Source organism: Solanum stenotomum, chromosome 3 (assembly GCF_019186545.1).
Source record: "Solanum stenotomum isolate F172 chromosome 3, ASM1918654v1, whole genome shotgun sequence".
In the NCBI taxonomy this organism is placed as follows: Eukaryota; Viridiplantae; Streptophyta; class Magnoliopsida; order Solanales; family Solanaceae; genus Solanum; species Solanum stenotomum.
Window position 1 is genome coordinate 16,098,893 of NC_064284.1, and position 15,885 is coordinate 16,114,777.

Here is a 15,885-nt window from a genome sequence, read left to right on the forward strand (position 1 = left end):
AGATCATCCGGGACCCACCTTGAGGTGGAGTTTCGTTTAGAATCTGCCTTTTGACAGATTGTTAGATTTGAAAACTTGGTGTCATTTGGTTATGACCAAGGTTTCAATCATTTTTTACATTTTCTGCATCTCAAATAGGAGTTTAAATCCTTTCAAATTAGGGAGAAGTAAGCCACTTTTTGTATCTCCCTCAGATCCTTGTACTTTTGAGTTAAGATGAATAAAATGCAGAATGTTAAATTTAAAAAAAAAAAAAAAACTTAACTCTACTATTTCTCAAACTCAAGTGCTCAAGTCTTAAAACAAGTGTAAAATGATTGAAAAAGACTTATCAAAATGACTCTAATGAACTCTCAAAACATGACTTTTAACTCTACCTTGAATATGAATTATGAATTCAAGGTTATAATTCATCTTATGAACAATATTTCGATGTAGTTTAGAGTTATTAGAATCAGTATGAAGCAAATGTATACTTAAAAGAGACTTAAACGGAGCAAACGACAGAAAAATGGTGGGGGCTTGAGACCCTGGCACACTATTGGTACGGGAGCCAACCCCTAGATTTCAGGAACCACTTTTTGGCGCACTGCTGGCCCGCCACGCCAGACCTCCTAGCGCTTCTGGGCGCCGCACCATCCTTCCCCAGAACAGTCCGACGAATTTTTCTACTCATTTTCTGATCCTAAATCACTTTTAATCGATTGATTTCCTCAAGTTTTCCTTATGTTCAATTACCCAATACAAGTACACAAGAATCTACTCAAAAACAACTCTTAAACTCGATACACTTATCTCAAGAACTCATCAAACCCATCTTAATTCAAGAACGAAAACAATACTTCAAGAATACTTATCAAGAACTCATATCCTTCAACTTTTGAGAATGAAATTTGCATTAACATAACATGATTTGCGTTTGGGTGAACGAAGCCAACACTATGAGAACTCACATACCTCTTAGGATCGAATCCTTGGCGAAAACCCTTCGAAAATCTCTCGAATCTTGATGAACGCTTTGAATTTTTCTCCTTTTCTCCTCTTCTCGAACTCCTCTCAAAACCCTAAGCGTGTTTTGATTACGCAAACTAACCCAAATCAGATTTGACCCCAAAAATAATACTAATTTCGAATTAATCTGATTGGGTACGAAAAAGACCAAAATACCCCTCACTAATTCGGGTAACTTTCTTTAACTGGACAGGCAGATTTCAAATGGCCATATCTCCCTCATACGAGCTCAAAATTTAGCAAACTTGGTGGCGTTGGAAAGAGGATTTCAAGACCTTTCATTTGATATCTTATGGGCCACCTAACTCATCATGTACGGAAAGTTATGATCGTTTGAAGTTGACCCAAAACTCATAACTTAACATTACTTGCAAAATTTCAAATTTTTGGCTCGTATGGTGTTTTCTAAATCTAGATTGTTCTAACACCGGGTGTTACAATACCGGGAATTGTTTTTTAATAAACACGTACACATTTGCATTATACCGTTATTATATAGTATATTCCATCATTATACTATACATTTTATATGTTAAATATTGCTATTTAAGTATGCAATATACCATAACTATCACAGGAAGTCATGTTATTAAAAGAGAAAATAGCAACGGTTTTGGGTGGGAATTGAAAACTTAAGCGTGCTTTTAGGAATAATAGGATATGAGTGTTACTTATGGGTGCTAATTTTGACTAATTAAGTAATCAGTACTGCTATAAATTATGTTAAATCTTGAATCTAGAATGAAGTCCCAATATGGCTTGAATTTTCTATTTAAGATTTGAAGAAAGGTAGATCACAAAACTTTTATTAATTGATCTTTCAGGGCAAGAAGGAACTTATAAATTTGACTAGTATAGTTAGATTTCTCTTTATCAATAATTTTTTATAAGGATATTTTATTATAACAATTGATTTTTTTATTTTTTTGGGAATCATTTTTTATGTTATGCTATGACTTATGCATAATAATACTTAGACTATAACAATAAAAAAATCAGGATTATTTTCTACGTACAAGTTAAATCAAAGTAGTTAACACAATTATGTCTTTAGTTGGATAATTAGTCATTGTGGACCAATTGAAAAATCTCCATTTTCCAGTAACTATCTTGACTTGGGTTTGCTTAATTCCTGACTTTTTTGGTAAAAAATGATCTTTTAAATCCTCACGCAATTATCATATTTTACTATAAACGAAGAAAGGTAAGAAGTAGAAGAAATTAGCTAGAGAAAAACAGACGTCGTTGTCATTTATACCTTCTTGGGCCCAAGGTGGGTGGGCCGTGGGAGGGAGCAAGTTTGGGATCTTGATTGCTTCTTTATCAGGGATGAGGGATGGCAATGGGGCAATGCGGGGTGGGGTGGGTTGAGTTTAACCCTTAAAATTTTTAATTCACCTCGTCTTGTATAATAATTTTTTTCATTTTCAATCTGCCCCGCATAACTTTTTAAATATCTTTTTTTTTCTAGTGAAATGTGATACTAAATTTTTTTTTCTATTAAGTTGTATTAATATAATAGGATAGTCACTTAAAAATTTATTTTTTAGAGGCAATTGGGAAACATTAGGAGTGTCAAAAATGAACCCAAACATAGGTGGTCGCCCAGAGTTTTAAGGGTTGGGCTCAAGATAATTTGAATTAGGTTTAATTTCAATCCATTCAAGCCTAACCCGTTTTAAGAGAATCCTTAATTGAGCCCAATTCAATCTCCAATTTCAATCCGTTTTAAAACTCTTTACTAATATATGTTACTATATTAAAGGTATGAATTATTATCTATTTAACATCTTTTAGGATTTTATCTATCTATTTGTTACTTTTTTTAAAAAAAAATCTTGAGTTGAAATTCGAATTGTGATTATAAAAGTTAAATATCACTATGTTAAAATTATTGAGATTAATCGGGTCAAATTGGGCGGGTCAAGACCCAACCCGTTTTTTAGCCCATTTGAGCCCAAAGTAAACTTGGGTGGGTCAAGACCCAACCCGATTTCTATTTCAACCCATTTTAATATCTCCAATTTCAACCCAACCCCCCCCCCCCCATTTGACACCCCTAGGAAACATGTAAGAAATTGTATTATTTTCATTTATTATTTTGAATATTTTAGTAGTTTTATCAAAATTATCTTAATAAATAATGTTCTATCACCCTTATAACATGTAAAAAGTTAAAATTAAGTTTGAACCCACATAAAAATCATATATACCCGCAACGCATTATTTATTTTTTAAAAAACCCCACTTCAACCTCATCCTACCCACCCCACATAGTCTTAGACCCACCCCGCCCCATTGTCATCCGTATTCTTTTTTCTATAGTCATAATAATGAAACAATAGCTCACCTAAATTTTATTTTGTCCTTATGTTCAATAATAATTGTTCACTATTGATTTGAGAAGAAATAATAAATAATAGGGGTAATATTACTATATTATCCTTAGACTTTAATAAATTTAATGTTTTGAGAAATGTGTTAGATGATAAATAATATTTAATAACAAGGATAAAATAAACATAAAGGGTAAATTACCTCTTAATTTTTTAAATTGAATAAATATTGTTGGATAACTATTGCTAATATAGTGGACAACTATTGTTAGACGGAGAGTAATTTTTTTGTTTCTAGCCTTTGACATTTTTGTTGTTCAGTTTTGATTCGATTTAATTTATTTTATAAAACTCTTTTAAGTGGTGACAGATCCCTGTCCCCAAATTTTTAATTTAAAATAGGATTGGTATATAGGAATATATATCACGAAGTAGGAGGTTGTAATGCTCATGTTATGTTAAGTATTTTTTTTTCTTCTCCTATACCCTTCGTATAAAATAATATTAAAACTTATCAAACCGTTTCATATGTTAAAAAGAATACACTTCTATTAAAGTAATCATGCCGTCTGCAATTCCCCTTTACGAGGATCTAATCTTTTCGGAAAATAAACTTGGATAATTGATAATGAATGTTGTGTGACAAAACACTGTCTTGAAAGTAATTTTGATTTAATAGGGATGTAAATTATTGTAGTCCATGTTTTCTGCAGTTTTACAATTATTTTTAAATATGTGCGCTCGTTATTAAAAGTTTAGAGTTTATCTAAAATAATTATCTAGAAAATAACTTAAGAAAAATAGAGAAGTAAATTAGGAAGGACCATTTCCAGAGTGACCTAAGGTTGTATCGTGATCGGGTATCGACATTTCATTGAGGAAGGCTATCTTACAAATGACTCTCTTGAAATTTAACAATCAATCTCGAGTCTTTCACCAATTTCCCTCCAATTAGTTGCAAGTGAAATGTTAGAGTGTAAATAACTTTTTTCAGTGCAAGGCGTGTAAAGTTAAAGTGTAGGCATATGTTACTAAAAAGCCTTTTCAATATTAAACGTGTAACCATTTCACATTAAAATGATGATTTAACTTTTGTATCCTATATAGAGTTTTGTTAAAGGACTAAAAATTTATTAAAATTACATTTCATATTTAATATTAAATATGATCTCATAACTTTTTTTAAAAAAAAAATCCATAAAATTTAGATTCGCGATTGGAATGGTGAATGAGTAAGGTGAATTGAGTGAGTGGTTGCTCACTTCATTTGTACGTCAGATTGGTATCTAAACTCACAACTATAGAGAGGATGACTAATTCTTAGTGGTGCGCTGTGGGGTCAAATTGTAGGCCAGCATCTCCACCAAATTTGGGTTGGTGAACAAAATATAACCATATAAAATGCCACACACATTCCTCTCATTCTGCACATCACCCAAAATTTCTCTTTGTTTTCTTCTACTTGCTCAATTCAATTATCTTTAAAAAAATTGAAAAATGGGTTCAACAAGCCATAGCCAGAGCAACAGCCTAACTCAAACAGAGGATGAAGCTTTCTTATTCGCTATGCAATTGGCCAGTGCCTCTGTACTACCCATGGTCCTAAAATCAGCTGTAGAACTTGACCTTCTTGAAATTATGGCTAAGGCTGGTCCAGGTGCATCTATTTCGCCTTCTGAGCTAGCAGCTCAACTCCCTTCGAAGAACCCAGATGCACCGGTAATGCTCGATCGAATGCTTAGGCTCCTTGCTACTTACTCTGTTCTCAATTGTACACTCAGGACACTCCCTGATGGACGTGTAGAGCGGCTGTATAGTCTTGCTCCGGTTTGTAAGTTCTTGACTAAGAATGTGGATGGTGTTTCTGTTGCCCCACTTTTGCTCATGAATCAAGATAAAGTACTTATGGAGAGCTGGTAAATTCCCTTAATTCTGCCTTTTTGTGATTCATTTGTTCTGGTTTACAATTACTCAATTCCTATTGTTATAATGTAGTTGCGGTATCCGTAGTGATGGATCAAGTTGGCATAGTTTTCTCAAAAGGTTAAAATATTCTTACAACTTATAACTAACTGTATTAAAAACACCTTCAAATTTGACGTAAATTATTATTTTAATCGACCCAACACCTCAACCTCACACCTCACTACCCATCCACTCCCAAAAAAAAATCTCTTTTAAAATGTTTTTTTTTTGCGGGTAGTGGAGGAGGTAGGGGTGGGATAAGAGAAAAATATATTTTATTTTAAAAGTTTTCTTTTGGGGTGGGGGGACTAGTGGTGTTGGATAAAAAGCTTTTTTAAGGTGTTGGATAACAAAACTTTTTTAAAAAATTGGTGGGTGAGGGGTGGGTGGGTAGTGGGGTTGGGGTTGGGGTATCCGGGTACGGGATGGGGTGAGGTAAGGGAAAAAATTGATTTTTTCCAAAAAAAGTCTTCTTTACTAAATTTTACTAGCATTTAATTTATTTGTATGTTCTTTTTTTACTATATATATATCTACGTGTACGCTACATTAGCAGAAATTTTCACATATACGCATAGTGGACAACATGTGGCATAAGAGGGCGTTTTTAAATTGCTTAACCAAGTAAAAAAGTGTATTTAAGACTGTCAATAATTAAAGGACTAAACTAATAATTTACGTCATTATGGGTGTTTTCAATACTTCTCACTTTATTTTTCTTTTCAACATTCAATGTGAATTTAGTTCCCACACACACCTAACAGTTGCAAATTAATTATTATTTTTGTTTCAGTGTTTTTCTAGTCTTTTTTGCAACAGAAATGTTTTTCCCTTTTTAATTTTAGTTTTTTATATCTTATTTAAAATATATTTTGATACATTCAACCTATTTTTAGTTTGAAATAAAAAAAATTCAAAAAAAAGTCTACTTCTGAAACTTGGTATAAAGTTAAAAACGAGACAATCAAAAGTAGTACAAATCATATTATCATTTTCTCTTTTTCGTTCTGGTTACGCCATATTTTTTAGACCACTAGAAAAAGAAAATGAATTTAAACTGTGGTTTGTCCCTTAGCTAAACCTTTTAGATGTGAATTAAAGTAGGTTTTGAATCTTTATCATGTTGACACCTATGACCAACCCCGCGTGTAATTCAACATATTGATTCTATTCTACCCATTGAAAAAACGACAGACAATTGATGAGAAGTAGTATTACCTACTACTATAAATTTTCCTTTTTTATGTGTGGAAACTGAAAAAGAAGGTATCGTGATGTTGAGAACTTTCATTGAATTGGGTTTCTCTTGTGATAAGATGGGCCACCAAACATAGAAAAAAGAAATCATACGGAAGCACATGATTTGCAACAAATTTTAAAGTGATAGAAAATAAATTGCAATCACAATAAAATAAATTATCGAAAGATTTTCCTTTGAACTGTTTGAAAGTTATCCAACTTGAGGTATGAGAGTATGAATGGTTTGTTTTTCCTTTTAAGGAAGAACGAAGAAAAAAAGACTTAGATCTTTAATTGCTTTGATAATAAGAAGAAACATAATTTTATTGATAAATATTGCGGATATAATTTTGTTCCTCCTTGATATTACTCGTCTAAGATTTATCCATGATTCAAGGGTCGTTAGTGACATATTTCTCAAATTAGGATGATTTAGTTTTGACCTCTATATGAATATTTCATCAATTTACAGAATATTTGAGATGCCGTTTAAGAGAATTTAGTACCCTTTATATAGGCATGAACTAGGGTCTAGGATTGAGTAGCTTTCAAGAATTCTAATTGAAACTGAACACACCTTCTAGAGTCCCACAAAATTTCAATGTCTACACACCTATCTCTGTTTTAAAAGTAGTCACAGAATGAAGTAATGGAAACAATGATTGAGAACCAGAAATTAAGTCACTAACTCATCTAACTACAACCGTTAGTCTTCGAGTTGAATTTCAGGTATGGTCACTGAACTTTATTTAGCATATGAGTTGTGCTGCGATGGTTTGAGCCGACCCGCAATGTGTTAATTTGAATAGAATTTATTTACTTGTATTGCAGGTACCACTTAAAAGATGCAGTACTTGATGGTGGAATCCCATTCAACAAGGCGTATGGAATGACAGCATTCGAGTACCATGGAACAGATCCAAGATTCAATAAGGTTTTCAACCGTGGAATGTCTGATCACACCACCTTGTCCATCAAGAAGATTCTGGAAGCCTATAAAGGATTTGAAGGACTCAACTCCATTGTTGATGTTGGTGGTGGAACAGGGGCTACTGTGAGCATGATTGTCTCTAAGTATCCCTCCATTAAGGGCATTAACTTTGATTTGCCACATGTTATTGAAGATGCTCCACCTTACCCAGGTAACTTAAGCTAATTAATATATGGTCTAAAATCAAGTTATGATTAGTTGTTAATGTGGTGCATCACGGAAGGAAATGTGTCTTATTCTTCACCTATAATTGATAATAGCGACATCAATGTTCTTTTTTCTTGTTTGTAATCGCTTTCGTAAATTTTATCCAGGCGTCGAACACATTGGTGGTGACATGTTTGTTAGTGTGCCGAAAGCGGATGCCATTTTCATGAAGGTAATGAATACATTGAAGTTTGAACGCTTTACTTTTTGAAAAAATTGAAGATGTAAAAGAGAGGATTATATTGAATATATGACTATTGCAGTGGATTTGTCATGATTGGAGCGATGAACATTGCTTAAAGTTCTTGAAGAAATGCTACGAAGCACTTCCTGCAAATGGGAAAGTGATAATTGCGGAATGCTTACTTCCAGAGGTCCCAGACACATCAACTTCCACAAAGAATACAGTACATATTGATGTAATAATGTTAGCACATAATCCAGGAGGCAAAGAAAGGACTGAGAAAGAATTTGAGGCTTTGGCTAAAGGCGCTGGATTTAATGGATTCAGCAAGGCTTGTTGTGCTTACAACACTTGGGTTATGGAATTCACCAAGTGATCAACTAATTCAATTCCATTGAAGGATTTCAAACCAAAAAATAATTGTTCTCAGAGAAAGGGATGTGTTTAATATGAAGCTTTTTGGCTGGATTTTGAACTTGTATGTACTATTTCTGTAATACATATGTATTGAAGGAATGCCAATTTCAATCATATATTCTATTGAACTATATGGCCATCATAAATATTTTAAATATATGTCATATGTAGAATAAATCAAAATATCATTTAATAATGTGATTTTAAACATGTCATGTGAAAATCAAAACTAAAGAATTGCCCCAAAAAAAAAAAAAATTAAGACAAACAAATTGAAGCGAAAAAAGAGTAGAAATACCTAAAGTCTTTGGCAATGGTTCATGTACTTTGAAGATGCATGGGCTTCGCAGTCTTTCATCGGATAGTCCAACTTGCTCATTTCTAGGCCATGGCACATGTAATTGTGGGCTGTGACACAGCTTTGCCAATTGCAAATATGTTACTGAATAGTATTTGTTTTGTTAATTTGGTACTCTAGATAATATGGCCTTTTAACAGCAAAATACTAGTATTGTTTATGGCTTTGTTGTTTCAAGTTAGTTTCTCACAACGGCATTGTTTGTTGTTTCATAGCTGCAGAGGCGCCTAGATGGATCAAGAATTTCTAGAACATAAGTGCACCACTAAAAAAACAGAAGAAAAAATGTATTAAGTGGAATATGATCCCGAGCAATCAAATATAAATAGTCATAACATATAATCAAGTGCACTATTTAGTCTTCTTGTAGCATGAATGCCAACAGATAATCTTATACCAATTTTAGAGAGAATTCAACACCTACATTGTGAATATGGCCTCACAAAACAAGGCAATGAAGTAAACATGACACCACATTGCTCCAATCCGTTGAAGAAGAGCAATCCGTTGAAGAATTAACGAACATCGATGTTTTATTATTATCATAGTGTTTAATAACACTCATAGGTACACGCAAACTTCCACAGAAGTAAAATCAATGAAGCAAATACAGTAAACAATGAAATTACTACTACAACTTATTAATCCAACAAGATTTTGTAGTCCATTTCTCCGGGACAATTGCTAATACTACTCTACAGTAACATAAAATTGGAATAGTCATGTAATTGGGTAAATCAGCAAGGCAATGAAGATATAATTGGTGTCTGCATTTTTCTTTTTTCAGACTAGTTTAACTCACACCCCATAACTATAACTCGAATCTACAACAAAAAGGTACTGAAAATGCTGGCAACTCGGCAAAAAGACAAATTAAAAATAGGTAGTACTACTTGTGATTCGGGGTCATTTGGTTTGCTGACTAAATGATGCCTAAGTCTGATTGGATCGGAGAAGACGGGATATCAAGGATTAAGTTTGAAATTAAATTTATATTTTGTTTGATTGAAAGTATAGATTTATCTCACACTCAACCAAACAAAATATAAATTTAATTCTAAACTTAATCCCAGGAGATCCCACCTTATCCCATACTTCCAAGAATTTAATTCTTGAAAAGTTCCAAACAATGTTCCTGGTCCAAATTCCTGCTCCAGAACTTCTTGTAATACTCAGCATACGTGAAGTCCTGATAAATGACTGGAGATCCATCTTCCGTCAGGAGTTTTGGAGCACTGATTTTTGCGCTATCGCACGGACATAGGAACGAAGCCACTGACATCCTAGCTTGATCCGAATTCACAATAGCTCGATGCCATACACTTTTGTACTTACCGTTACTTACTGCCTGCACAATCACCATTGTATTAGATTCAAATTTAACTTATTTTGCAATCGCACTTTAATAAAATAAAAAAAGTGACCCTAGTAGTTATGTTTTAGGTGAATGGTGGAATAAATAAATAATTCAACGACTACCTAATACCTCCAATATTATTATAATTTATACCTCACAACAAACAAACGACTCAAGGAGTTGTGGTTTACCTGCAATTGATCACCAAGATTAATGACAAAGGCATCTGGTTGAGGTTTGACAGCCAACCATTTACCATCTTTAAGAACTTGAAGACCAGCAACTTGCAAGTCTTGAAGAAGAATTGTAAGTGAATTTGGATCAGTATGGGCCGGAAGCCCATAAGTGAGTTCTGGTTGTGGGCATGGAGGATAAAAATTGATAGCCATATGTTGGCCTTGTTCTCCCAATACATCTTTTATACACTCTTTCTCTAAGCCCAGGCTCTCTGCTATGGCTTCCTCCAATCTAAATCCGAGTTCTCGAACTTCCGTGCAATATCTGCTCACGATTTCCCTGTAACAACCACTATTTAGATTAATTCTTCTTCTTCAAATTGAAATAAATTGAATATTGATACATTACATCATTTTTTATTTTATATAAGAAAAAGTAGTGAGAATTCTATTAAGTAACCCAATTTAGTAAGAGCCCTCTAAGCTATGTTTAATGTAGTGTTGGGCTCGGCTTTACTTTAGAAGAATGACAAAGTCTCAACTATCAGACTAATATTCTACACAACTCTCAAGTCCAGACATAGGCATTATTATGTCCAAATTATATTTAGGAAACTGGTTGAATGATTCAGTTTGATAATTATGCATTTTGTTGATGGAATTAAGGGCACCACATAATTTAACAGTAAGACACAATATTCTCAAGTTCAAACTAAGAAAGGCGAATCAACTATAGTTATGATTTAAATACTTTAAAAATGCTATAAATGTTATAAACAACAACTTTAAAAGTGGCCATAAGGGTGTACCAAAGGGGTAAGTAATTTGGTACGCAGGATAAAGTAAATGTATTTCAGGATTAAGTTTGGGTTAAAAATTATATTTTACAGATTAAAGATATAAATGAATCCAGATTAAATTTATAATTTCAATCAATATAACAAAATTTAAACACAACCTTAATCTCATTCTAGTAGGTACTATTACCTTCTAAATAAAATAAATTAGTTCAAAAAATATGATCTCAACACAATAATCTTGGTATAATATTATCTGTGAACCAACCGAACTTTGACCAATATTTATAATACTTGTCATTAAGATTTTTGAAGAAATAAATTATAATTATAAAATATTGAACTAATTTAGCTTTAAAAATCAATAAAATTAACTTTCAACATCGAAACGTATTGAGATGGAAGAAGTATCTTTCTTTCCACACTATTCAAAATTTTGACAAATAAATCCGAACAGAGAAAGGAAGTAACTTTCTTCCCCCGCTATTCAAAAGTCCATCAACTCTACCCCAAAAGAAACTTGGAAAAGAAATAATGTCGGCAAATCTTGAAGCTTTAACAGATCCACAAAAATCAACACCACTTTAATTAACGCGTGAAACCAGCCGCAAATTAGCATAGACAATTCACTTGCTTTTAATTAATTAATTAATGGAATATAAAACAGGATCAATTTTGATGGTGACCATAATGATGATATGGGGTTGGCTTAAATAACTATCTATAATCACTAAGAAATGAATAAACATATTTTTGTGCTGTGTTGGCTTTCTAATTCAACACCCCCACTCACTTTTTATTATTTTAAAGTATAACGTTTAATCAAATGCTCTATAATTGAACTAAAAGCCCCAATTATTCATTAGCTTACGTTATGCCATTTGAAATTTTGTTGCAAGTCACTTTCATTTGGTAAATTAATCCTTAAAAACGCGTTTTTTTAGCCATGAAACTCAACAAAATCAGCATATTCTTATTTTTTATGTTTCAGATTCTCATTGCTTACCCACCGTCATTTATTCTTTTGTTTAAAATAAGAAAACTAATTGTCATCATTACTCATTATTATAAAAACAGAAAAATTAAACATTTTATGTAATTGTTAATAGAAAGTAGAAACTCCAGAAAGAAAAAAAATCTCTTTGCATAAGAAATATTGAATAGAACAAAATATCCTTTCAAGTCTATTATGGGTAAAAATAAAGATAAAATATAAAAAATAAAAGAAAAAATCCTTTTGGCCAGAAAATTTGGCCATAATGATGTTTTTTTCACACTATGTTATTTTACCTTTTTGAACATTTTTACTCTTTTAACTTTAATACTTTTTAATTAAAAAAAATCATTTATTTTAAAATAAAAAGAATATTATAGACTTTTTAAATTTCTAATCAAATTTCCTAACCATTTAACATTATAAACAAATTATAAGTTACTTATGGTCTCGAAACTTGATATTTTATCACAATGTATAGAAAATTTGCTGTATTATGGTGTTTTTCACCATTACGAGATTGTCAAAGGGTACTATTACTTTTTGGACACACAAATTGGAAAATTCAAGGGATGAGACAGATTCTTATGGGGTACATAAAACTATGAATATTATATTTAACTTGTTTATTTTATGTTATTTGTCCTTGTTCGGCTTAATTATAGCGTAACATGTTACTATAATTTACTAAATTAATTCGCTTCTCGATTATTCTCCACTTAAAAAGAGTGATCTAGAAATTTCAATAAAAAAAGACTTGTATATAATTTCTTTATTTCCTCATTATTAAGCACTCTTTTATTTACTTTTTGAGAAAGAGGTACATAGAATGTATAAAATATCTATACCCACATTCAAAGGTCTAGATTCAAACCTTACAATAAAAAAAATTGATGATAAAATATGCTATATAACTTTATATTAGTCGAATCTTTTTTTATTTTTTTTAATATTAACACTTAGAAAGAAAAGTGCTGGGGAAATTGCACAACACGAACGAAAATGATGGGTCTGAAATGGTCAAAGGCAGTGTATCTATCACCTATTGAGTATTTTTATATTATTTTTTTAAATATTTATGGGTTGGGATGGATTAAATGAACGATTTTTTAAGGAAATTAGCTAATTAAAATTGGGATAAGTTCTTTGATTTTCGAGGTTACTATGTGTCTCTTTGTGATAATAAAAAGACAAATTCGAATCAAAATATAATTTATTTAATATATAATTGGATCGACAAAAAGTGACCGGGTGAATATTTATAAAGAGGCTAAAAGTACTTTTTTTGTGTAGCAAATAGAAACAGTAGAGCTTTGCTAAAACAAAAGGCACTACTTTTTCTAAATGTAACATTTTTCGACTTAACATAATATAGTAGTAAGATATAATAATTTTTTAAATTTGTGCTATAAAATAAAGTGTTAAATAATTGTATAACGATATAATAAATAAATATTAATTTTAAATTATTCTAATTAAAGTAAGATAAGAAAAAATTTCAATCGAACAAAGGAATCCGATCCTGAGTCGACATGAATCAGGACTTAAGGCCACCCATCACCTTCACTTTTGTCGGCTTACGTCTCCATAGTGATTTCATCACTAGGGTGACACACTCATTGCATACGTGTCGATTAATGAAAAAATATAGCGACAATGATGGTGTCATCAAATTTGTCATCCATGACGTAATATTTAATTAGTTAATTATTAATCTATATGGTACTACATCTTGAGACAATATTTTATTTTATTTTTTTAAAAAAAATGGTACTAACTACGACACGTTGAAATAGTCAAATGTGGCCTCACATGCTTGTTTCTGACATTTACCTTCTTTTCTTTTCAAAAATCAAAATTCTACATTTTTTTTCCTTATGGTGAATAATGGTTACTCTAATTTATGTGGCTATTCTAGTTTTTGTTATCGGAAGTTGAGGAATAGCAACAAAATTATTGACTAGGTCAAGACTACATCTATGAAAAAATCAATTGTGATTCAATATTTGAACATACTAGAGGGAATATAGGTGACCAAAATCAAACTTAATACTCCATCTGTTCTATATTATCTGAAATTTTTGGATTGTACAAAATAATTGAATTGTTCAAAAATCAAGATGGAGGTTTGATATTTTTTTTTCATATTTATCTTTTTCTTTAATGAAATTTCATATTTTCTAAGTGATAAATTGCACGGCTTGCAAAGTTATATTTATGATTTTACAAAAAAAAAACAATAATAAAAATATGATTAAAATTATGTCATTGAATATTTTTCTTAATAAATGGGTATTGCTTCACGAATTCAGTTAATATGAAATTGGGAGATTAGATATTACTTTACGAATTCAATTAATATGAAATTGGGAGAGTACTTCTTAAATACTCATTGAAATATGAAAAAAGAAGGAAAAAGACAAGGTAACGGAATTAAAAATGGTTGGGACATTCAAAGGGAACATGCATTCTAGAAAAATCAAGATCAGTTTGTACATTATTGAAAGGTTAGCTAGGTAGATTAGGTAGTTTTAATTATCAAAGAATCATCTTCCTTCTTTTTCTTTTTATGAGTTGACCCTTTTTAGGATGAAATAATTTATTACTAGTCTCCCTAATCAATTACTATTTTTTTTAATATTTTAAATAAGTAGTTCTTTAATTTTATAGTGAGGTTTTGTTTATAGATATTGTTTCTAAAAAGAAATTAATTTTACATTCTATAAGACTGACAAACACCTGACGCGCATCTGACACATGTCCAACTTTTAAAATATTCCTATTTATAAACAACTTAAATACGTAACAACATCAGATACGATACACGCTGTTATTTGAGGTTACCATGCATAACTATACACACAAAGTGGTTGACGTATATAAAGATAATTAAAAGTAATGACTCGGATAGCAATGTATATTAAGATAATGAAAGTAATTAAGACAAGTTAATTAATGGTGTTTACCTGAAAGACGATGGATTAGAAGGCCATTCAGGAGCATATTTCTCCAGAGGATGACAATGAAGTCTGAGATAATCTCTCCAATTATGAACTGTCTCCTTTTTAACATTAAAACTAGTAGATAATCTCATGGTCTTTGAAGGATCATCTGAATACAATTTTAGCTTCTCTTCTACTGGTAAATTGAAAAATTCCCCAGCTACCCTTAGCATTTGCTCTACAACTTCCTTTGGTACACCATGATTAATTACCTAAAATATAGTCATAAAGTCAATTAAATCTTTCCGTTATTAATCGAAAAAAATGATTATTAATTCATGAGTTTTAACGATAAGAACCTGAAAGAAACCATAAGTTTGACAAGCTTCTCCAATTAGACGGATTATTTGAGCTTGGTCTCCGCAACCTAAATCAATTATTGGAACATTTTCACAATCGACCACTTCCGATAGACGTGGCCTGTCGGATTCGGGTCGGATGTAACTTTGAGGGAGAGTAGAGTGGTGGATTCCGCTCGAAATAACTTTCGTTTCCATGGAATCTATTGATATTATATATATATGGCGTACCAAATAAATATAATTAAATTGGAAATAAAAAAAAAGGACTAATAATTTGTGAATTACAAATGAAGAAGATTTATTCACAATATTCTTATTCATACTTCTGAGAAGGTTCATGTTTATATAGACAGGCTAGTTATCCCCATGTGTCATGTCACCGTACCTATTTAATATATTAGTAAAATATCATTTGAATTTTCTCTAAGCTAAACAAAGACTCAAGATGAGCGTATATAAGTACTATACTGCTTCTTTTAAAACTATATTCTTAAATAAATAAAATTTAAATAGAAGAACATACCTTTATGAACTTTTTGCTAAATAGAT

The 15,885-nt window shown here is 31.5% G+C and overlaps 2 protein-coding genes across 2 annotated transcripts; one reads left to right on the forward strand and one right to left on the reverse strand.

Annotated features, from left to right (window-relative positions):
- Nucleotides 1-4,776: 4,776 nt before the first annotated feature.
- LOC125858515 (caffeic acid 3-O-methyltransferase-like) lies at nucleotides 4,777-8,478 on the forward strand. The gene is given in 5 exon segments (XM_049538313.1): nucleotides 4,777-5,263; nucleotides 7,383-7,693; nucleotides 7,857-7,921; nucleotides 8,013-8,258; nucleotides 8,260-8,478. Coding segments are annotated over 5 exon segments (1,113 nt in total). The 5' UTR covers nucleotides 4,777-4,844; the 3' UTR covers nucleotides 8,332-8,478.
- Nucleotides 8,479-9,223: 745 nt separating this feature from the next.
- On the reverse strand, nucleotides 9,224-15,643 carry LOC125858518 (protein DOWNY MILDEW RESISTANCE 6-like). Its single transcript, XM_049538320.1, has 4 exons — nucleotides 15,334-15,643; nucleotides 14,999-15,246; nucleotides 10,257-10,581; nucleotides 9,224-10,056 (listed from the first exon to the last, which is right to left on the reverse strand). Exons 1-4 carry the CDS (start codon nucleotides 15,529-15,531, stop codon nucleotides 9,814-9,816), a joined length of 1,014 nt encoding a protein of 337 aa, XP_049394277.1. The 5' UTR covers nucleotides 15,532-15,643; the 3' UTR covers nucleotides 9,224-9,813.
- Between the last annotated feature and the right edge of the window lie 242 nt (nucleotides 15,644-15,885).